At 34.2% G+C, this 24,905-nt stretch overlaps 1 protein-coding gene across 7 annotated transcripts in view; it reads left to right on the top strand.

Moving 5' to 3' along the window:
* Nucleotides 1-24,905, top strand: part of DGKB (diacylglycerol kinase beta) — an 885,919-nt gene that overhangs the window by 329,906 nt on the left and 531,108 nt on the right. For all 7 annotated transcript variants that reach the window (XM_044946500.2, XM_025290923.3, XM_025290920.3 and 4 more), the window contains 3 exons: nt 5,499-5,615; nt 14,342-14,415; nt 17,934-18,008. In XM_044946500.2, the coding sequence (XP_044802435.1) occupies nt 5,499-5,615; nt 14,342-14,415; nt 17,934-18,008 (266 nt within the window). The remainder of the gene's footprint in view (nt 1-5,498; nt 5,616-14,341; nt 14,416-17,933; nt 18,009-24,905) is intronic.

The following is a 24,905-nucleotide window of genomic DNA, read 5'->3' as shown; positions in this document are numbered from 1 at the left end:
ATCCTAATAGAACATATTGCCCAGTTAGTGGAGTCTAAGGATCACAAGACAGTGAATTCTATGTTTTAAATGTCTGCATAGCAAACACAAATGGTTGATATTTGAAAATGCTGAAATATCGATAACTGTATTTTATATTTTGTAGTTATATGTTCTATGTTCTTTCATTTTTTTGGTTAAAGCAGCTCTTTTCAGTGTTTGAATAATTCCTATTGATTGAAGCAATAATTTTCCAACTCTTTATATCTAGGATAATTTATCTGGCAGAACAAAATTTACCTTAATTATAACTAATTTAGTTTGTGATTTAGAGCCCCAAAACATAAAAAAAAAAAAAGATCTGAAGGTGAAGTGATAAGTACTGCCCCATATTATCACAGAGCACTTTCATCCTGAATAAAGATGCAAAATAATGCTGGCAAGCTCTTCCTGAAATTTTTCTATAACTTTAGCATTGGAAGTAACATTCTTAGATATCATAATAGAACTTGGCCAGTCAGGGAGAATCAACCCCCAACGTGGGCCAGTGACATTTTGTTGGACATCAGATTTTTCAAAGATGTAATTGCTCAACCCTTCCTGTGGCTCATGTAGAATCGAAAAGAAGTAAAGATTTTCTTAGTGGAAATAGGAAAAAGTATTCAACTACCCTCCTGTTATCCTATGCCGCTTAAGTAAAATATAGTGACTAGCTCAGAGAGACTTCCATACAATTTGGAAATAAACATGAAACAAATTAGTATAATACAAAGAAAACCATGGAAAAATATTAGATGGTTTATGAGTCTTTCCCGTTTTTAAATTGTCAGTCTGATTAATTCTAGAAATTCCAACCACTAAGCATATTTCCATCAAACAAAGAAACCACTTTATTCTTGGTGGTGTGTGTGTATGTGTGTGTATTTGAATAAATATGTTTTATTATCTAGATGATGAGTTAACTAAAGTTTTTTCATAATCTGTGATATACCTCTTATGATTCTAGACTTTAAAAATAAAGTTTTAACAATTGAAAAGTCAATTTAGGGTTTTTAAATTTTTTTTTAAATTTTACAATTGCTACTAGAAAGCATTAGATTTGCCTAGTCTGCAGTTTTCTCAGAGGGATGACTCCCGTAGAAAGAAATGAAATCACTTAAACAAGTGCTTTCTGCCAGCTAGAGGTTCTCAACCACACAGGATTTCCCCCAGCTATACACTTTTTTATTGTTTTGTTGCTAAGTCATGCCCAACTCTTTTGGGATCCCATGGACTGTAGCCAACTAGGCTCCTCTCTCCATGGGATTTTCCAGGCAAGAATACTGGAGTGGGTTGCCATTTCCTCTTCCAGGGGATCTTCCTAACCCATGGATCAAATGTGCCCAGCATTGCCAGGTGGATTCTTTACTGCTAAGCCACCAGGGAAGCCCAGCTCTATGGGCTAAGAATAAAATATTATTAATTGATAATTTGGTAATTCTTTACAGACATACACTCGTTTTAAATGCCCAGAATTACATTTATAAATAGTCTGGATGCAAACACTGAGTTTCATTGTGACTAATCAACTTAAATTTTATTTAGATCTTATAACTCAAGCATTTGGGAATTTAACGCTAAATAACAATATTGGATTACAAGGCAGAATATACGATATATAAATGATAACTTTCACAGTGTAGATTTTTATAAAACACTGTTACCACATTTTATTTACCTGAATGTTAGAATTCAGAAAAAAAAATCCCCACACCCACCAAGTATTACATGCTTGAACTCAGCGCAACATGCTATGGATTTTCAAATGTAGGTTGCTGAGCTTTACTCATTTAAAAATATGCCTACTATAATTAGTTAACTTTTTCATATATATGTATTTGAAAATTAAACAAGCATTTTACATAATGGTGATATTAAAGAGCACCCTAATGGAAAAGCTATACCTATTTTACATTATTCACTATAACTTTCATTTATTTAGCACATGCACTAGGACCGTTGGTTGGTTGGTTGGTTGTTTTTTACCACCCTCTCCAAAAAATCGATGAGTATTCAGACTGTTCAGTTATAATCAATAAAAGTTTGCAGGCCTATAGAAGAGGTTTTGTTAGGAGGATTCCATATGGCTCTACAGAAATTAATTTATAGTAACTTACCTGTGAGTTAGGAAGTTCGACTACTGAATAGTTTCTCAAAGTTCTTTTCAGTTCATGAAATTTGTTGAATATTTCGTTTTGCTGCTTCCGTGTTTTCAAAAACAGCCCAGCTCTGTATTCTAAAATGTTTTCCCTTAATATATATTACATTTTAAACCAATATCTAAATTGAGTTTCTGTAAAGAGACACAACTGTGAAGAAATAATACGAAGTAAATGCTGCAGTTTGTTAAGATTGATTGTTTAGAAATAGAACAAACGTCTCAGGTTTAATATTTTATGGCATGTTAACGTAATTGTGGAGAAGGCAATGGCACCCCACTCCAGTACTCTTGCCTGGAAAATCCCACGGACGGAGGAGCCTGGTGGGCTGCAATCCATGGGGGTCGCTAAGAGTGGGACACAACTGAGCAACTTCACTTTCACTTTTCACTTTTTTTTTTTTTTTCATGCATTGGAGAAGGAAATGGCAACCCACTCCAGTATTCTTGCCTACAGAATCCCAGGGATGGGGGAGCCTGGTGGGCTGCCATCTATGGGGTCGTACAGAGTCGGACACGACTGAAGCAACTTAGCAGCAATGTAGGCACAACATTAGAACTTTATATATTTTCTTTTAAGTCATAAAGAACTTTGAGAAATAGGTATTGCTGACTCCATTTTGAGTAAGACTCAATTCTCTAAGGCTACATAGTATTTAAGTAGCGGAGATGGATTCCACTTGGGATTTCTGACTCCAAATCTCATCCTATAATTCACTCATTTATTCATTATACTCTTAACTATCTGTGGACAAAATGTAAGTTGCATGCTTAGAAAGAATGATCTGTTCCTTAAAATATCAATATCTTTGCCAGAAATTCTGCTTATATGAATATATATAAGTTTCCAAAGAATTTGAATTTCAGGAATCCTATTGCAAAAGCCATTTTTATCTACACAAAAATATATTCAGTGCACCATGAAATTGCAAGGACTATAAAAGGGCTATGTTGATTAGCATTTATTTTGGTCCAAGAAGTTTTCTGTTTCATTTGGCCTTAATATATATAAAAAGAGCTTTACTTTTAATTCTACTTAAAAATATTTTCCTAAATGACAGTAATTGAGAAGTAATTGACAAAATACATGCAAATATAGGAACAGAAACATATATATGTATCTGAATATATTGCAGAGAATACATGGCACTCAGACCTTTAAGCACACATAGGAGACATTGCTAATTGATCAGGACCGTTTTTCATATCAAGCTTGGACATGCCTTAGAAATTCTTCTCAACACAATATTTCAGGCACTTTAAATTGCTTGATTTTTTGAATGTTAAGACTGATTTATTTCTGCATTCATTTATAGTGATTTTATCAGGCACTGATCTAGGATTCAATGTGAAACAGTTAAGCAAAGTCATTTCTCTATGGAGCTTTGATTAAAGTGTAGGAAGACCAGTATTAAATAGATAACATTTTAAATTATTAAAAAAAGTATGCATACACACAAACATATAAAGGAACAGAGTCTAATGTTTGACCAGGAGCAAGAAGAGCTGTCCAGCAGAGTGCAGAATGGATGTAAGAGCCCTGTATTAAGGCACAATTATTGTGATCAAGAAACAAAGATGGGGTTGGTGTAGCTGGAATGCAATAATAAGGGATGAGTGTGGCTGTTACATGGAGAATCAACTGGAGGGAGACAAAATGGAAAGTGATTGACTCATTAAGGTGATGGCCACAATAATTAAGGCAAATAAGATCATGGAGGCTTAAAACATGTAATGATAGATGTGATGAATAATCATTCAGTTGGGATTTATTTTTAAGGTGGATAGGGAGAAACTTTTAATTAGTTTTTATTGTTTCAGGATTCATATGCATTCTAGATACTATGTGGACAGAGAGAAAGGGCATTTATTTATAGGAATTAAGCTCCTGGGGGAAATCTGAACAGTGTTGACATAAAAAATAGTTACAACCTAAAAGCTCAGGGTTATGTTTTATTTGGTGGGAATTTTTAGGACTTCAAGCCCAGGAGTCAACATTTCAAGTAACCCTGAGAGAACTGCTCTGAGGATGTGGGGGCAGGAGTCAGGATATATAGAAATTTGCAACAAAAGGCAGGTATTATGAACATCAAAAATATTTTTGTGAATTAAAACCAGATATCTCAAGTTAAGAACTTTGAAGCTTTTTCTGTATGGGAAGATGCAAGAATCTGGACACTGAAATGATTTCATATGCATCTCAGCTATCTAAGACCAGTATCCTGCATTTTTTTTCACACTCTGAGTTCCTCAGTGCTCACCATACAGAGTGGCTGCAGCAAGGTGGTATTGTTCTTCCTGGTTGCCCTTAGGGGTCAGAAATCCACATTTAGAGGGATGAAATTGCTGATCTCTGTGATATCCTTGTTTACTGATATGGCAAGAATATTCCTTTTCCCAAAAGGGAATATAAACTTAGTCTTCATTATCAAATTGAAGTCAAAAGCCTTGGGTGTAAATGAAGTTACCTAGGGAGTGTGTGTAGACAGTGAAGATGAGAGGCCCAAGGGAAAGGTCAAGGGTTAAATGTTGAGATTATAAGGCTGGAGGAGGAATAAGAGAAAAGACTTAGGGAGAAGTTAGTAAAGTAAGAGGAGAGCTAAGAAAAGTGTTCTGGAACCCAGTTGAATCAAATTTTCTAGAAGAAAAGGTAAATTCTGTCAAATGCTGCTTAAAAATTGAGAAGTTGAAGACTGATCAACAAGTATAGCAAATGAGCAGGTCACTGGTGATTTGAATAAAAGGTGATTTGGTGCATTAGTGGTGATAAAAGTTTATTAGGTTGGGTTGGAAAGAGTGAGAGGAGAAGAAATAGAAACAGGAAGAAGACAACTATGAAAATGTTTTCTGTTATGGTGAATAAAAGTGTTAGCTGGGAAGGAGTGTGTGTTTTAAGTTTTATGTCACTCTTGATGATCAATAGTAGTTTAAGAGTCTATTTTCAATATTGCATTTATTTATAAGCATTAAATTTAGTGCTCAGTACAAATTTCTTTACAGTCCTGTAGTATTATCTGTACCATTTTTTATGAAAATGATTAGCTTTAGTAGGCCTTAAGAACTTTTAACAGAGTCATAATTGGGCACCTATGATAATATGTTTTGGTTTTCTTTCACAACCTTTCTTTAACTGATAATTTGGTCATGCATCTATCATATATTTTGAGCCAGTAGAAAGCATCTGGTTTCATATTATTCATTAGAAACCCCAAATTAGGAAGCTGGGTCCAAGTTAGTAGCCATGAGATTCTTCTCTCTGTTGCCTTTGTAGTAAAGCAATTAAATATTTTCAATATTTTGATAAAAGATTTTTTCCTAACAGGAAAGACAAGCGACAGTGAAAAGGGAAAAGGGTAGTTCCCAGCAGTCAAACAAAGTGACCGACAAGAACAAAATGCAAAGAGCCAACTCCGTTACTGTGGATGGACAAGGCCTGCAGGTAGGATTATTTTAATCCACATTTTAGTAGCTTTCATATGTGTTACTTTGGTGCTCTTAGAAGGGCATATGTCCAGCTATCAACAGATTTATTTAATGTGAAAATTTGTTCAGTAGATAATTTTAGAAACATTTTTATTATTTTATCAAGATGTCAGTTTTATAGTTGATTGAGAAAGTGACATTCTGATTAGATTAATCATTTATGCCGTTGTCTTCATTTAAACTCAAACTGATAAGAGATCTTTTGTCAATCTGAAGCTTTTGCAAATTATTATTAAATATATACATTTGTTATATAGGTATGTATTATTTATTTACAAGCATACTTTCTCCCTATATATATTATTGTATCTGTTTGGAAGTCATTTTGACTGAAAAAATGTTTTCAGAAAATAATAAAATGAACTCTTCTCTGTGGAATTTTTTTCAAATCAATAATAAAAATAAAGACTCCATTATAATTTATCCATATCTTCCAGTGTTTTAAGTTGACATTGAAACTGCATATGTGTATCTAGTTTAACACAGGTAACTCAAAATCATGTTCTTAGTCCTTTAAAAAATCTCTGAGTTACCCCTAGGGGTCCCTGACATCAAGAGAAACATTTCTTACCATCTATATTTTAAATGTTTAATATTAATTAATTAATTAATAATTTACTGTGCCGTGTCTTTGTTGCTGTGCGCTAGCTTTCTCTAGTTATAGAGAATAGGGGCATCTCTTTCTTGTGGTGCTCAGGTTTCTCATTGTGGTGGCTTCTCTTGTTGCAGAGCACAGGCTCTAGGTACTCAGGCTTCAGCAGTTGTAGTAAGCGGGCTCAGTAGTTCTGGCCCCCTGAGCTCAGTTGCTCCATGGCACGTGGAATCTTCCTGGACCAGGAATTGAACCTGTGTCCCTTTCAAACATGAACACAATCAAAGAACTTGGCTTAATCTATGGATTAAGTTTTTTTTGCTGTTTTGTTTTCTGAAGTCATTTTTGTTTTGTTTTCCTATCTGTATGTTTCTCTCTTCCAATTTCTAATTCTTTTCCTTAATAATATGCTGCAGTTTTCACGTGCTCCAAGAAAATTTACCAACCTCTTACCACACAAAGATATAGTATGTTACATACCTCAGTTCAATATATATTATTTTATATCATTTTCACTTATTATTTTATCTGTGGTTCTATGGGTTATGTCTTTTATGTCCTTCGTTTGCAAGGACAGTTGAGATCACATGGTAGTTGCTTAAATGCTTTCTTTTTCATTTTTTGAGTGTCTCACTGAAAACAATAATTATTGCTTACATGTTGATAACCCGATTACTGATTTTTTGTCATAATAAAACATATTGTGAATAGAAAATTGTTTATGAATCATTAAATTCAAATGTAAAAAGAGGAAATTCTGAAAGAGAAAATTATTTACATTGGTTAGAGAGTATAGAAGTTAATTATCAAAAGAGGAAATCAATCTCTACACATTTTTAAAGGCATACTTGTATGTTAAGCAATCTCACTGAAAGTCCCAAATATAAAATTTATCCACAATTATGGTAGCAAAAACTTTTAGTTTAGTGATCCTGTGAAATTTTTAGTGAAAAATAATCAACATTTGTAGTTTTAATAGGTCAATTGATTATATTGGTTAGTTTAAATCTTTAGTTACTCTGGGTTCCTGCAATGAAAATAACAAAAGGAAATCTAATTTTGAAATTTAAATATTTTTCACACATTTTAAAATTCAAATATATTTCACACAAATATATTTCACAACATACTTCCAACATACATGGATGGGAAACATGCATCATTTGTTAAACAGTCTATGCTGGCCACTGTGATAATATCTTATGAACATTAACTGATTCTTCTCAATGATGTCTGAGATAATTATGAATTCTTAAGTCTCCAACATATAATAAGTATTATTATTACCACTTTAAAAATGATTACATTGATGTTCTAAAGTAAAATTATTCCTAGGTTAGTGAGGTGAGAATGAAGGCCATCAGACTCAGAGTTTGTGTTACACTCCTGAGATCCCTGTTCCTTTGGTTAACAAATTTTAACAGGTCTAGAAATGCTAAATTTCTGACCTCCTTGCTCTTCCATGTACTACTTTTGCAAATTTTGAAACAAAAATTTGAAAGTGCTAGAATTATAACTGGTGCTTTAGTCTCTTTCTTAATATTTCTATAGTTACACCTGTCTTTACTCAAACATCAAAACCAAAACTAAATGGTGCGTGCAGAGTGTTCTAGAGACTTTAAACTGATGTAGCAATATAAGATGTATTTTCTTTTTTATTCTAAAGGATGCAAAATTTTCAATCTTATTATAACTAAATCATATTAAAAAATAGATGATTAACTTTCTCTGTGTATGTGTTTCCTTTTTCTAACCAGATAATAACTTTATAGTTTTCTTTGACATATAAAATTGTCAGGTAAATTTGTTGGTTAGCAAAGGGAAGGCATCAGCCCTTATAACACATCAGTAAGTAAATACTATTTTATGAATATTAAGTGATCCTTCTCAATGATGTCTGAGATAATTATGAATTCTTAAGTCTCCAACATATAATAAATATTATTATTACCACTTTAAAAATGAATACATTGATGTTCTAAAGTAAAATTATTCCTAGGGCCTCTCAGTTAGTGAGGTGAGAATGAAGGCCATCAGAAAATGAAGGCTATTTAATTTTTATCTTAAAAGTATTTGTACATAATCACTTCACTTTCACTTTCACATGCTGTCTCTTTCATCTCAGCAGAATGGACTACAATATGATGCACATATGTATTCACATAATTTGGGAGAAAATATGTAAAAAGTGGACAATAAATTATTGGATAGCTATTTCATACAAAATGGAAAAATATTTTTTGTTGTGGTAATCAATTTTAAAATAATAAAATGCTTATTCTTTGTCACAAAATTTAAAAATATCTTCCAGAAAATTAATTTTCTGCGAGTTATAAAAATATATATCACCGAAAAGCATTGAGTTGCAGCCCGGTTTGCATATAACTCAGTGACAGAAGAGATCTACATGGCTTATAGACTATTAATCACAGTTAAGCACATTCATCTTACTTCTTTCCAGCTAACCAGCATAATGATCAGGATTATTATTTCTAATTAGAGGAAGTAATAGATCATGTATAACCTTAGGATGAGTCTCATTAATTAACCCGAGTCCTAGGGGACTTCAAATAGAGGTGGTTAGGCACTCCGTCTTTGTCATCGCTCACACCATAGGTTTACATTTAATACATATGATCAAATGTAACTGAAACATGCAAGCGATGTGAAAATGCAGATAATTAGCTACATGAGAACAAACAATTAGAAAAACAGAACAGTTGTTTAAACTGTATTATGCCGATGTTACCTTGTCCCTAAATATTCTTTGGAGAAAAATTTCTGAATGTGTCACTTACAAACCAAAAAGTCTATGGCGTGTAATACTCTTAGCAAAAAATAAAGAGGAACCTTTATAATGAAATATCTAAAAGTGAACTAGTGTTGTCCCCACCACAACTGCTTTTCTCTTTCCCTACTGTTTTTATTATTTACAATCATCTCATTCTTACAATTCCCCAGACTGTAAACTACACATGCATATATGCACTATACAGAAATGTAGAGCATGGGTATCAAATTTATTCTTTTTCTTTGATTATATGTTTATGTATGTCCACTTTGGGATCCTCAGGCTTACTGATTCTGATAATCAGCTCTCATTGTCATTTTAAGTCTCTTAAGTCTGGAATTCCTATTCTATATTTTGGGTATTATAACAACCCCTAAAATGAGTTTTGGTCTCCATATATATAAAATGTGCTCGGTTATAAATGAAAATATGGAACTGAATAAGATAAGATGTGTCAGGGCTGAGAATTGGCATTGTCTATAATTTATGTAAGATAGGGAGATTGGTCTCATTAAGAAGTGAAGAGTAGGGGCATTGCCAAGAACTTTGGCCCATGGCACTGAAATGATGGAGCTGCCATTGACTGAGATGGAGAGGGTCTGGATAAATAAAATTTGTAGTAAAATATCTGATGCTGTTCAGTATCCAAATAGAAGTGTTGAGTGGGCAGACAGATATGTGAATCTAGAATTCAGGGGTGAGAGTAGATATGAATTTGGGACAGAAAGGTATATTGATTGCACTTAATACCATCGCATATGAATTCGCTAAAGAGAGAGCATATGTTGAGAGAATGGTTGAACTGGGATCCCAAACCAGCCTGACCCTAAAGCCATATTCTAACATGTTTACAATATGTAATTGAAACTGCTCCTTTATATGAGTAAATGCAGTCTTGAGTGATTTATTTTTATAGAGGAGAATCCAGTATGAACTGTTTCCTACTGCATGTAGTGCCTTCACACCTAATTTAGAACCATTCTGCAGGATTTCAAGTATCACACGTGCTATAAAATATTCCTGAACACTTTCCCCCAGCATCAGTGCTTTCTTTGCTATACTGTATTATCCATTCCCAATGTTTTGTTTTTGTTTTTTTAAAGACTGCTTTGAGAAGGATTCCATAGACATACCTCAAGCACAAGAGTGGTGTGATGGGAAGCTGAGAACGGGTTCAGGGTTCTTTTACACATCAGACAGAGTAATTTGCTTTTCATCTGTTTTATATATCGTTCCACTTGGAGAAGGAAATGACAACCCACTCCAGTGTTCTTGCCTGGAGAATCCCAGGGACGGGGGAGCCTGGTGGGCTGCCGTCTATGGGGTCGCACAGAGTCGGACACGACTGAAGCGACTTAGCAGCAGCAGCCCCTTGAAATTATTTCAAGTGCTATATAAATATTTACTTCCAAAGTCAAAGATTTGGGAAGATCCCCTGAAGTACGAAATGGCTGACCACTCCGGTATTTTTTCCTGGAAAATTCCATGGACAGAGGAGCCTGGCAGGCTACAGTCCATGGCATCGCAAAGAGTCAGACATGACTGAGCACACACACAGGCACAACAGATTTTTAAAAATATTTGTATTTTTGTCTTACTCTTTCCCATCCCACTAAAATCTATAACAAAATGCATATGAGATTTTAGGATGACAATAAATCAGTTTTCAAAGTAATTCTTTTATATTTTATTTCAGTTATTATATAAAAGTAAAAATTCAAAATGTGTCCTGTTAAAGACTATATTAGGTATAATTCAAAAGACAATTAATGAACTTGAATGTAAAATTGATGCATTAGTGCTATCTAATCTTCAGATTTCATTCTAATTTCATCAGTTGTCTCAATAATGCTTTTATAACAAAAGAAACGAGTTCAGAATCATGCTAGCTTCTTGATTTTTATGGTTGTGTTATGTTTATAGAAGAGAATGTTCTCATATGTAGGCAATCCTAAAAGCCCGGGGTTCTTTTACTAAGGATGAAGAGGAATATGACAATTAATTTACAAATTAGAGTCTCTGTCACTAAGATGTTGCCTCTGTTGTTGTTCAGCCGCTCAGTTACATCTGACTGTTTACGACCCCGTGGATTTCAGCACACCAGGCTTCCCTGTCCTGCACCATCTCCCAGAGCTTGCTGCTTGTTACTTCAGGACTATAAGTGAACACAGTTATTTGTTTTTAACTCATCAGACTTGAACATGGCTATGTGGTACTGTAGGTCTTTGGCTCTCAAATCTAAAAACACAGTCTTTGGTCTCCTGGCACCCAAATTTAGCATACTAGACTTTATAGTAACAAAGTTTAGCAGAATTCTGAAGCTTTTTGAATGAGCTTCAGAATGAATGAATGAAGCTTTTGAATGAATCAGCATTGAAAAAGATGCTGATTTGCCTGAAACCATCGCATTTCTTACATAAATACCACCATTGTTAAATGATCCCATAATACCAGAATTTCTGTGGTTCTGATATGGAATTGCATATTGCTCCTTCAATGGAAGTTACATTAGGTCAGGTGACTTATCTGTTAGAATAATTGTCAAATAGGCACTATTCTGTAGTCTCTGATAACTTACAAATACATATTGAAGTGTTTAATGTTTTATTTTTATATAGTATTATTTTACAAGTCTAATTTATGGTAAGGGGCTATGTGAGGAAAAGTTTGATAGCTTGGTTTTATTTCTGTTCTTCCATTTGTTCGGTACTTAACTTTTGTGACTTGTAGAGTATCATCGTTATCCTAAACTCTTTATTTAGATTCTCTCATATTTTTTAATCCATTTGGCATAATTATCCATCTACTGACTCCTAAAAATGACATCTAGGTTTTTGTATCTTGAGATCCTCGGCAGACTATATTGGAGCTTCCCTAGTGGCTCAGTAGTAAAGAACCCACCTGCCAGTGGAGGAGATGTGAGTTTGATCCCTGGGTGGGGAAGATACCCTGGATAAGAACATGAAAACCCGCTTACCTGAGAAATCCCATAGACAGAAGAGCCAGGCAGGCTATAGTCCATGGGGTCACAAAAGTGTTGGCTACAACTTAGTGACTAAACAACAGACTATACTGTATTCTGGTGGGATCTTCATAATAATGTTTCCTCAGAACACAATTTTCTGTAGCATGATACCGACCTTTTTTGATAAATCATAATATGTCTTTCAACATTTCAATTAATAAACCTTTCTGAAAGACATTCCATGATATATTTTCAAGTGAAATAGAAAATTTGCCCAAATGAATGTAATGTAATCTCATGTAATGGTAAGCTGAAGGTTGAATTTTGAGATGATCACCCTAACTTAGTATTTGGGTTCATGCTATGTTTTCCTAAAATTTTTTATTTACCTTGAGAATGCCACTTCCATTTAAAAATAAAGACAATTTAAATTAAGTTAAAAAATCAACTAAGATCCACATCTGTTACTGTTTTGCATGTGAAAATGTTAGGAGTTCCATCTGATTTGTAATAGAGTGAGAAGTAAAGGAGACTGAATACTGGTTGTCAGAGATGTGTTTTGGTGTTCAGCTATTAATGAAGGAGAGGGGAAGACACACTGCAAGTTTGTAACACAATGGCTTAACCTTGGCGGCACCTTCTGTACAGTAATAATTGAGCTCATGGAGTTCAGGGGAGAAGAGCTGGGAAGTTACTCCAGGTTCAGCTCATCCATCTCATCTCCCAACTAAATGAGAGACTAATCAGAAACAAAATCTGTGTGCCCTCTTTACAAAGGGAAGTAAAACTGAGTCAGAAAAAATAGCTTGTGAGGAGAACAAGTTAAATAAGAGTAGAAGAACTGTGAATGTTTTATTCAATCTCCTCACACCATCTGAAGATGTCACCAATTTCTCAGTGCCTATTATCATTAGAAAAATGGCATTTCACAAGAATTAGAAGGAAATAGATTGGTAGGATATTTTAACATATTATTTAACAAACAAAAGGAAAAATATGATATGATGAAATGGTTGTTTTTAATCTCCTCATTGAATATTTCAGGTACTTTCTAAGGGAAAAATACCGGAGCAATAAAGGATATTTTGAATCTACTTTCAAAAAGTAGACTGATCTAAAACCTTTCAACTTAATATTTATTTAGAGAATTATGTTAGTTGCATGTTTAATTATTAAAATATTATCATCAAACTATGTTTAAATGGGAGTTTCATAGTCATACATTGAATAGAAATACTTTTATTTAAAAGAGCTTATCTCTTAACATTGAACTTGAACAAAATACAAGTGTTCTTTGCCACTCTATCAAAAGATGATTTCTCCCCCTCATCAATGAAATGCTATTACCTTACCTGCTTTATTTCTGGTGACACTTTTCATTGCTAAATATATATTTATTTGTTTGTTTCTCATGTTTCTCTCCCAGATTATAAGCTCCACTAGGACAGGCACTTTTTTGGATTAAATCGGGTATATAATGATGAAAAGTGCATGGCATATAGGGACTCAGTCAATTTAATGAATTCCTGTTTAGCAAGTAGCCTGGATTAACTGGCATTCTGCTTCTCAAGTAGGAAAAGAAAGCATTGAGGAATTTGCTGTGCAGATGGGGACTCAGGCTGAAAGTGGCCCCAAACGATCTATTTAGAGTCTCATTCACAAGTCGTTGGGAAGATGGATTCCAAATGTGCTACAAAGCTCTGGAGTAGGGATCATTTCTAAGATGGCTCTAATTTGAGCTCTTTCTTTCCTAACTTTCTTCCCCACTATATTCTGCTTTATTCTAGGTGGTTTATTCAGTGTCCCACAATTGGATCTATTGTTTTCATCTCATAGCTACTGAGAGTTTATTCTCTTTTCATCTTATACTGCCTTACCCTCTGCCCCTGTTCCTAGTGGAGTGGGTATTCCTGTTGATACATATGGAGACAAAGCACAGGATTTAACTAGGTTATTAAATAGATCTAGTATCTATTATCTATCTGTGCTGTTTATCTCCTCATTACAGGACAAATGAACCATATTCTTGAATTTGCTAATTGGAATGTCATAAAGCCGGGTAGGCTGCAGTCCATGCAGTCGCTCAGAGTCGGACAGGACTGAGCGACTTCACTTTCACTTTTCACCTTCATGCATTGGAGAAGGAAATGGCAACCCACTCCAGTATTCTTGCCTGGAGAATCCCAGGGACAGGGGAGCCTGGTGGGCTGCTGTCTATGGGGTCGCACAGAGTTGGACACGACAGAAGTGACTTAGCAGTAAAGTAGAAATAACAAGGAGTTCTCTTTATATCTAATGTAAATAATTTGTCCACATATTCAACTTTTCTTCTAGATAACTCCAGTTCCTGGTACTCATCCACTTTTAGTTTTTGTGAACCCCAAAAGTGGTGGGAAGCAAGGAGAACGGTATGTTTTTAAAAATCAGCTTTATTTACTGATTTTTTAAAAAATCAGCTTTATTACTATATCATATACATGTGAAAAGAGAAACTAAATTTATGGTGTAAAAATATTTAAAACTATTATCCTTCATGGTTCAGTAATTTTAATGTGAAATAAATGGTGCTGTCATATCTGTGTAACAATGTATATTGGTATAATCTCTCCCTGTTTTACAGTGAAATTTTAATATAGTAATGGCCATTTGTAGAGATTTTATTATCATATCTCAGATATCTGAATTCTCTCCACCCTCCCTATGACTTCCCTAGCCATTAACAAATAGCTTTGCATATAGCACAGCTCCATAAATACAGTTGGATGAAAATTGGTTCTCTAGATGATCAACAGGTGACTTCAGGTAAATCATCACCCAGTAGTAAGGAATGGAATTCATCGCCTGCCTAGTAGTAAGAAAAAGAATTTACATTCAGCTTCTAGGCAAAATATATTTTAATGATTATCTGCATGTGTGTTTGGAGAACATGATGACATATACACTGGAGAAGAATAGTATATTTATTCATAATAATAATGAACTGCATTACCTATTGTCTCAGTATTCTTGTAGACACTATTTTTTTTTCCTTTTTGTAAAATTAATGATTAAATTCTAATAATTACTAAAGATATGAAAGTTGCCACACCGAAGAGTAAATCTTATGTCATCCTAAGGAGTATCATAAACAGAAATTTAGTTGTTACCTGTTACCTTAATAATTTCTAGAAATTTTTATTGATCCCAGCTAAAAAATGAACAATCAGATAAAAGCACTCACACAAACACTATGATAATAAAATAGAAATTTCTATTGTGGTTTTACCAAATAATGAAGTTGAAATGTTTCTATGAATAATGGAATTTTGAAAAGTAATTTCCTTTCCTATCATTTAACTTTCCAACTTTATTTCAGTTAAATGAAGAATGGTCATTTTCCATTCAATAAAATATTATTTCTGCTTAAAAAGTTTTCCCTTTTTATCATGATACATATATATTTTAAACTATGCTAAATATGATAGAAATTATTTTAAATAACTAGTGGCTTGTTGATATAAAGTATTTATAATGTTTTACTAAAGAGACTAGTTGCCTTACTCTTAGACACATGAAATAGTATATGATGATGATAAAATCATTTCTTCCTTTACTATTCATAGTTTGTTTGTTGTTTATGTTATGGATATCTTGAAAAGAAGCACACTCTTCACAAAGCAATAGATGAGACTAAAATTCATATTTGAAATTAGAAACAAATGGAGTATAAAGTGAAAAGAATATTCAAATGGAAAAATCCCCCTCAAATTAAAATAACGTTAATCATGCCAAATGGCCCTTAAATGAAATATCTTTCTCCCTCTTCTCCCAGTAGTTAAAAATAATTCTTTAAAAAATATAGATAGATACACTGAAATTATCAATAAATTAAATTTAATGGGGCAAGGAGGATATTGAGTTCTCCTGTATGCACACTCACTTACTTTTTGTCCTTTATGCACTAACAAGGACCATTCAAAGTCAAAAGAACTGTAAATATGTTTAAAGGAGATCTATTATGTGTGTGATCATAAATTGTCCTGAATGCATAGGAGCCATCTTTCAGAAATAATGGGATTCTATTCAGGGTTTTCTTTTCAAAACATGTTTCTTCCCTGGTGGCTTAGATGCTAAAGAATCCACCTGCAATGCAGGAGACCTGTGTTCGATTTCTGGGTTTGGAAGATCTCCTGGAGGAGAGCATGGCCACCCATTCCAGTATTCTTGCCTGGAGAATCCCCATGGACAGAGGAACCTGGGCAGGCTACAGTCCACGGGTTCACAAAGAGTCAGACATGACTGAGCGACTAAGCACACAGCACAGCATGCAGGGTTTTCCTTTCAAAATATGTAGATTTTCTTCTTTGATGTATTAGGTAAACAGGAAAAGGTCAAAGAAATAAATATTCACACATAGGTAGTTTCCCATACCCGTCAACAGTTGTGGAAGTGCTCACACATCATTTAGACGGCAACACTTGAGAGAATCTAGTCTCTGCTAGAAACTGGGGATGAGATAGAAGATACAGTCCTACAGGGAGGCAAACACATAAATAGATTTTCTATAATAACCCCAAGGTAGAAGTTAAGAGTGTTTAAAATAAAGGTGCCATGGAAGTTCAGAGGAAAACAGTGATTGTCTCTGAAGACTCAAAAGTCTAGCTTTTGAGTTGGTTCTAAGTGGGTATTAGACAGGTAAAAGAAGAAAAAAGACATAATTGTTGATGGGTGTGCTGTTTTGGTAGGGAGCCAGAAGATATTCATTGGGGTTGAAATTTAAGAGGAAGGAGAAAGATGAAAAAATATAATAAAATACTGTATAAGTTCCCAGATTGGCAGTGATTTTTCTTCTTGGAAGCAGCATGACTGTACTTAAGTAGCAGTACAGAAGAAGGCTGGATAGGCAAGACTTTCACAGATCTGGTGAGAGAACTTGAAAGCCTGAAGTAAGGCATGAGATAGAATAACCAGGTATGGTAGACATTACTCAGTTAGAAGGTACAGGATTGTCCTCTGTTTCGGCTGCTGAGGAAAAAGAGGTCCCGAGAATGACTAAAATCATTCTTAAGACACTGGGTGGTATCATTATTCAAGATCTAGAATGCAAGGGTATTGCTCAAGGAAGTGGGACGATATAAACAGATATTTGAAGATTTCTATCAGTAAATGTGTGTGTGTATGTGAAAGTCGTTCAGTCATGTCCAACTCTTTGTGACCCCATGGACTATACAGTTCATGGAATTCTCCAGGCCAGAATACTGGAGTGGGTGGCCTTTCTCTTCTACAGGGGATCTTCCCAACCCAGGAATCAAACTGGGGTCTTCTGCATTGCAGGTGGATTCCTTACCAACTGAGCTATCAAGGAAGCCCTATCAGTAAACATGAGATGGATGCATTAAGATATATAGTAATATTTTCACATGTATGTAAAAACTAATTTTAAAAACTAAATATATTTCTTTACATGTGATATTTTGCCTCAGAATTCTGATATGGGATGTGTGTATACTTAGAAACATTTTTATTGTATTGGTTATACAATGATTAATTTATTTCAGAAAAAAAATTGTTTGATATGTTCCTGTTGAAATAGTTTAGCAAATTTTGTGAGCTAGCTCATCAAGCTGATTGTTTATGTGAAGTAATTAAACAGATGGGATCACAGTCTTCACTAACATACATACAAAGTGTCCAAAACCATTATCTATATGGGATAAATAACTTTGATTTCTGTTAGGGTGGTCCAATTTGTAAATTACACAAGGATCTATTAAGAAAAGATATTTAATTTTATCCTGGTATTTTAAAGTATTTATTTGAAAGCTTATTAGATAAATAATATGCAAAAGCAGGATAGAGAATGTTCCAAATCAATGTGCATTTTAGAATAAAAACTTGGGGGTACCACTAAATTTAATTTTTTTCTTCTATGTGTTCACCTTTATAGAATTTACAGAAAATTCCAATACCTACTAAATCCTCGTCAGGTTTACAGTCTTGCTGGAAATGGACCAATGCCAGGGTAAGTCTAAATATATTATTGCCATTAACTTATTTAATACTAATTAATTAAATAAGCAGGCTGACAAGCCTAGAAATAATGTTATTCAAATATAGTAGCCAGATTAGTATAGATAACAACATTGAATATCAACTACATAAGAGTAACTAATGCAGATGCTGTTTTTCAAAATGACCTGTTTCAATCAGATTTTCCTCCTTTTAAAATATTGTGAAGTAATTCTCATACTATGTGAATGTTAATAATAATAATAATAACTGTACCACAAACATACATGTATATTAGCTGGATGCTGAAATAACTAAACCATCTATTGGTTGGAAGTGCTGCTTTCCTTTCCTTTCTTTATTAAATATAAGATATAGATCTACTACAGAAGGAAAAATGCTGGTTAACGAAGACTGGAAATCATAATGTGATTTTTTCATTTACTACCTACAAAATCCAATAACTATCACTCTCTTATAAGATACTTTGTAATAGGCAAGATGTAGTGAAATACAATTATTTTTCAACAGATACCATATACTTTTGATGTCATCAGTATGCACTGAAATAAATCATTATTAGTTTGGCCTGTTTAACTAATTAATGTCATCTTTCACTGATCTGATTTCTATCTATCAACATGATAGTAAACATTATACCAGATGAAGTAGAAAAAAGGTCTATAAACAAAGTTCTTTTTGAAAAATTTGTCAGTATGATCAAAGTAAGTCTTCTAGGTTATTCTCAGAAATGAGAAAGCAAATGTTAAAGTTGTCTTTTAAACGCTCAGAATAAAATGTACGCCATTAAATCTTCTGTTAGATAAATGAAACTATATGCAATTAATTAGCACAGGCTCCCACACTTATACTCATCTTTTTCTTCCCTCCCTGCTACCTGTTGTCCAGGGCCAGCTTCAAATGCTGAGCAGTGATGGGTGGAACCACCTTGCTGTAGAAGGCAGGCTCCCCATAGGAATTTAGTTCAGAACACTGCCTTTGTCAAACTCCAGTAGAGGATCATGATCAGATTATTGACTAACTCAGCCACATGCAGTAAGTTCCAGCCTTGTCAAAGACAAGCAAAAGTAAAGCCTTGATATTAACACAGATGCTCAACCAGGGTGCCTCTTTTTCTTGTTCTTTAATATTCTCTGCACTTCAAAAAAATAGCTCTTACTCTGCAGGGGCTTCCCAGGTGGCGCTAGAGGTAAAGAACCTGTGTGCCAATGCAGGAGCCATAAGAGATGTAGGTTCCATCCCTGGGTTGGGAAGATCCCCTGGAGGAGGGCATGGCAACCCACTCCAGTATTCTTGCCTGGGGAATTTCATGAACAGAGAAGCCTGGCAGGCTACAGTCTATAGTATCACAGAGACTTGGACATGACTGAAGCGACTTATTCAACACTCACTGCAGCATTAAGGAACTGTGCTTTAAGAAGCTGGGCTACTCTAAGACCTCTGTAGCTCCACTAGACCAATTAAATCTAGGATTTGCTTGTATTTTATAGTTAAACTAAATGTCTGCTGACTCTGATAATTATAAACCTCATCATTTAACTGCCCTGTGTTGTCATCATCTTCTCCATGAAATAAAGAAATAGTACCAGCATCATAGGATAGTTATGAAGTAAATTTGGGATGATTCCCATGAAGCATATAAAAACGTACTTACTACATAATATGTCCCTGATGAATTTTATTTGTTATCAGTAGCATTTGTAGTAATGTTAGTTAATAACATAATCACTGTGTAGCTCTATGTAAATATACTATAGTAACATTGATTTTAGCCTTATTTTCACATTTCATTTTTTTCCCTACTGCACTTTAAATATATATAACATGTTTCCTTTTACTCTTTGACTGTTAGGCATCTTATTACCTTATCTATTTTAATATTTGGAAAAATGAAAGTAAAATATGTACTTGTATAATTCCACACTACAATGAATATAATTTAGAAATAAAGTTAAGGGCCCCATTTTAAGGTCTAGCACCTTTCAGGGTATTATTACTATGAATTGTTTATGTGTATCCTCTAAGACCTTCTATAAATATAGATATTAATATATGTATATTAGGGCTTCCCAGGTGGTGCAATAGTAAAGAATCTGCCTGCCCATGTAGGAGATGCAAGACACATAGGTTCAATCCCTGGGTCAGGAAGATCCTCTGGAGTAGAAAATGGTACCACACTCCAGTATTCTTGCCTGGAAAATTCCATGGGCAGAGGAGCCTGGCAGGCTTCAGTCCCTGAGATCACAAAGAGTCAGACATGACTGAGTGAATGCATTCGTATATATACAATGTTTTAATATATAGACCTACATGTATGTTTTGTATAGAGAAATAGATCTTTTGTATAATTCAGAGTATAGTTTTTTGTTGCTCTGCAGCTTGCTTCTTTTTGCTCAAAAACATATGGTAAATATTGTTTGAATTCAGTAGATACTGATAAGTTTAAATATTTTTAAGAGCTGTACAGTATTCCATAGTGTTTTTTTTTATTAGCTAGTCTTACTGGGAAATATTTATGTTCCCTGCATGTTTTAAAATTATTGGAATAATTTAAGTTAACAATCAATCTGTTTTTAAAAGCATATTCAAATATCTTAAATTTTACTTGTCAGGTTCTGCTGAATTGCCATACAGAAACTTTGTATTGAATTATAATCCCAAAAGCAATATATAATGTTTTATTTTTCATAACATCTTTTAAATTGGCTATCTTCAGTAATTTTTATTTTTGTCAAAGGTAAAAATATATCCTTATTTTTATTTACATGGCTAATCAGTTTTAAAGTTGGATATGGCATTAGTTAGATTGACTTTTCTATAAACAATGGAAATAAAATCTAGTTTCTGATCCAAAATAGAATTTACTGAAAAGTTATGAAGTTGCTCATAGAATTAATGGAAAAATGAAGAAATATGTTTCAGAAAAGATAGGAATCAGAGCAGTTGGAGGCAACTCCTCAAACTGTAATGGCTGATTCTTGTTAATGTATAACAGAAAACCACAAATTCTGTAAAGCAATTATCCTTCAATAAAAAAAAAAAAGAAGGAAAACAACAGTTTGAGGAAACTCTGACTAAGAAGACAGAGTCCATAGGTTACTGCTAAGAGAAATTGATTCCAAATGCTTCGGGTATCCTTATTCCTCTATTTAAGATTCAGATCCTCAGGAGAATCATATTTTTGGTTTGTCTTATTTCCCATGTCACAGTGTTAGCACTTTGGAATAGGGCTTCTTGATTAACAAGATTACTATCAAATTATTTGTTTCCTCAAAGACAAATGAGGGTGTCATAACCTGAGGATGAAAGATTAATTCTTGGTGGGAGTAAACATATGTGTTCACCACCATCCAACCACTGAATTATCCAATATCTTTTCTTTTCTGAAGATAAAAGTTGAAAAAAAAAAATACCAGTCATTACTAATGCTACTAAATACGTCAGCAAAAATACACACCTTCCTAAAATGTAGATAACCCAGCATCTTGTATAGTTACTATATCCAGCTTCAAGTCCTGGTTCTTGGAAACATTTCTGGGAATGATTATTTTCTCCTTTATCTTTATCTATTTGATCTCAATGTACATAAATATAATAAGAAAAATGTATGTTTAACTATAAGTGAATTTCATTAAATGACATTATTAATAATACAAAGAATGAAACACGTGGAAAGTCTATAGGCCTATAGTCCTAGTTTTACTACTGGTTGAAAGCTGTAGCTGAGGCATAAAACATTTCTCAGCTTCTTGGAAATGTTTCCCTAGTGTAGGGACTCGAGCAGTTTTAGCTGATAGGTCTGAGATTTTGGTTGTACTGCTTGTGTAGAGCAGAATTCATTTTTCACTTACTTTGAGTGACAGGTGTGGTAGTGCATGGCGCTATTAGTTCTGTTTAGCAAAGATTTCCAGATCTCCTTCCAGGCACTTGATTTTGACTTTACTCCTTTTACCTTGGTATTAAGAGTGGCCTCTGACTTTCTCTTATAATAAAGTGTGACCAGAAAGTAGAGTTTCCACTTTTTCTCTTCCTTTACCACAGTGATCAGCAGTATTGGCCTGAAAATATGGTGAGAGAGGGCCCCCGTCCCCAGCCTTACCCAACCAAGATCTTCATAGAATGAATGATAAATAAGCCTCTGTAAAATTATGCCACTAATATTGGGGGTTGTTTGGTACTGTGTGTAACCTCACCCTTACAACTAAACCAGTGATTGGAGCAGAAATCTTACTTAGTACTCCCTACTTCCATTGTAGATCAGTGAATCTATTTCTCCTTGGGAATTAGAGTCAGTCTTATACCAATCAACATCATATTTGTCACTTTTGCCTATTTGTCTAGTGGTATGAGGCACCTCAAAATGTCCAAGTATCAGTTTTCAGCTTTAATTCAATGAAAATTTTATCTCAAATGGTAGCATTCCTCTTTGGCGTTAAAACATTTAAAACATAAGAGTTAAACACCTAGAGAGTGTGAAGCAAAATGTTTGAAAAAATATATTAGCCAATGTTCTTTACTGGAACAGAACCAATAGTATATATTATGAAGAAAGATTTATTATACGGAATTGGCTCACATGTTAATTGAGGCTGACAAATCCAAATTTGTAGAGTGGATATTTATTTTTGCGTTCACAGGCTGGTAAACTGCTATAGAACTAAGAAGTGTCAATATCCCAGTTCAAAGGTGATCACACTGGAGAATTCTCTTTCCTCGGATAGGATCAGCATTTTGTTCTATCAGACTTTCAATTGATTCAATGAGGCTCACCTGTTTTAGAGAGGGCAGTTTGCTTTACACAGTCTACTGATTTAAATGTTAAATCTCATTGAAAAATACCCTCACGGAAACACCCAAAGTAATGTTTGATCAGCTCTCTGGACATCTATTGCCTAGCCAATTTGACACATAAAATTAAGATTCACAGTATTAACTATAATAAGTTGTAAGTTTCAATACCTAAACTCCAGAATCATTTTGGCTCTAGAACCATATTTTCGGAATTGGGTAAAACAGCATCATATAGTTCAGAACACATGACGTAGCCGTTTGATAGTGTAAGTGCTCCTACTGATTCAGTGACTGAGTCTTTAGTAGATTATTTCAATGTGCTATGGACAACTATTTCTCCCTGATAAAACATATAAGATGACCTTTTGTCTCTAGGGCATCAACCTACTCTCTTTCTTCCTTCTCAGTGAAAGGCATTCCTTGAAAGGAGACAGCAATATGTGAGACACCATGATAGTTTATTGGAGAAAGAAATGGTAATGCACTCCAGTATTCTTGCCTAAATAATTCCATGGACAGGGGAACCTGGTGGACTATAATCCATAGTCTCTCCAAGAGTCAGACCTGACTGAGTGACTGAGCATATGATAACGCACTCAGTAAGCCATTTGCTGTGACCATTGACGAAGGCATAATCGGAAGGAAAAGTTAGTACAGTTTCTAGAACAAATGTCTAGTTAGTAAGGACAAATGGCTGCAGTTGTATTATGGAAAGGGACCAGTGACTTTAGGTTACCCTTAAGTAAATGGTTAAATTCCCTTGAGTTATAGTAACATATTGGAATTCACTAATTGGTTCATTCAATGACAACTGAGTACTCCAAAGTCAGTAACTACTCTTCTTATTAAAGTTACATTCATGTTCTTTATCCCTTCTAGAGCTTCTATCCCTACCAACATGAACATGAGTGTTTTGAGTCACTCATGGAGTGACTATGAAAAATTGCTAACTGGCATATCTTTGGATCAGTAATAGTCCCAATATTGGGTCCACTCTGAGAAATTCAATTACATAAAATTTCCTCCCATCACTAATAGTCCATTCTTGTTTTTTCCAAGTCCTTAATAGTGTGACACATATTTGTTATTAGTCGGTACTATTGAATTTGTATGTTTCCTCAACTCTGAACATCTCTCTATCCAGAAAAGGTAAACAGGAAATTTTATTGTTTGAGATACTGCCCACTGGTCAAATGTCATTTTTTTTCCCTTATATTCAAATTATTCCTGGTTTAGTTGTACTGCCACTGTGCCTCCTGCAGGCTACTTCTGCTATATCATGGAGAGGCACTGGAAAACGAGTGCCTCTTATTTTATCCTTAAACAGTGAGAATGGAGAACTCCCTATGAGGGCATAGGTATGGGTTGTAAGAGGGTTTGGGAGTACAGCCTGATTTAGAATATCTGAGGTGTGGGCCTACAAAGCTCCCCAACTGGTTCTATGGAGATGGCATGGATAACCACTGATTTAGGAGATTAATTGCTATATAATATTAATTATATTATAATTATTATATTGGAAAACCTTTCCTCAAGCCAAAATTACTGAAATAGTCTTTATATATTTTAGTTTTTATATTTTGTTTTAAATTCTAACCTTTAATCTTTGAAGATTACAAGTTTCTTAGAGATACATGGACAGAAAGGATGAGATCAGAATGGAATGCTTTTTTCCTTCAGATCAAAATCTAGCTGTCCCAACAAAAGTTGTTCATTAGTTCAGCGTTTTACCACTGATTTGTCATCCTTCATATAAGGTGACAGCATATTTATGTTAGACTATCATTGCACTTTTCTTTGCTTCATTGATCTTTTTATTGATTCTCACTAGTGACTGTCCATTTGTAAGTCCCTATTATGCCCTCAAAAGTTAATGACATTTACTCTCCTCAATGTGTTGTTATTATCTTGAATCTTAAAATATGAGTTTGAATGGAATTGGATTGAAGTTCTAGTTTCATCTTGATCATTTCTTTTTACATTGTTTAATTTAAAAGTTTTATTTCCCCCCACGATTAGCAAATGGGTTTCATATTATTTCAACTGGAAATTTTCTTCCTATAGTTGCCTTTCTCATTGACCACACTGTTGGCAGGAA

The sequence above is a fragment of the Bubalus bubalis genome, chromosome 8 (genome assembly GCF_019923935.1).
Source record: "Bubalus bubalis isolate 160015118507 breed Murrah chromosome 8, NDDB_SH_1, whole genome shotgun sequence".
Lineage (NCBI taxonomy): Eukaryota > Metazoa > Chordata > Mammalia > Artiodactyla > Bovidae > Bubalus > Bubalus bubalis.
The sequence above is the reverse complement of the archived record's forward strand: the minus strand, read 5'-3'. Positions and strand labels throughout refer to the sequence as shown.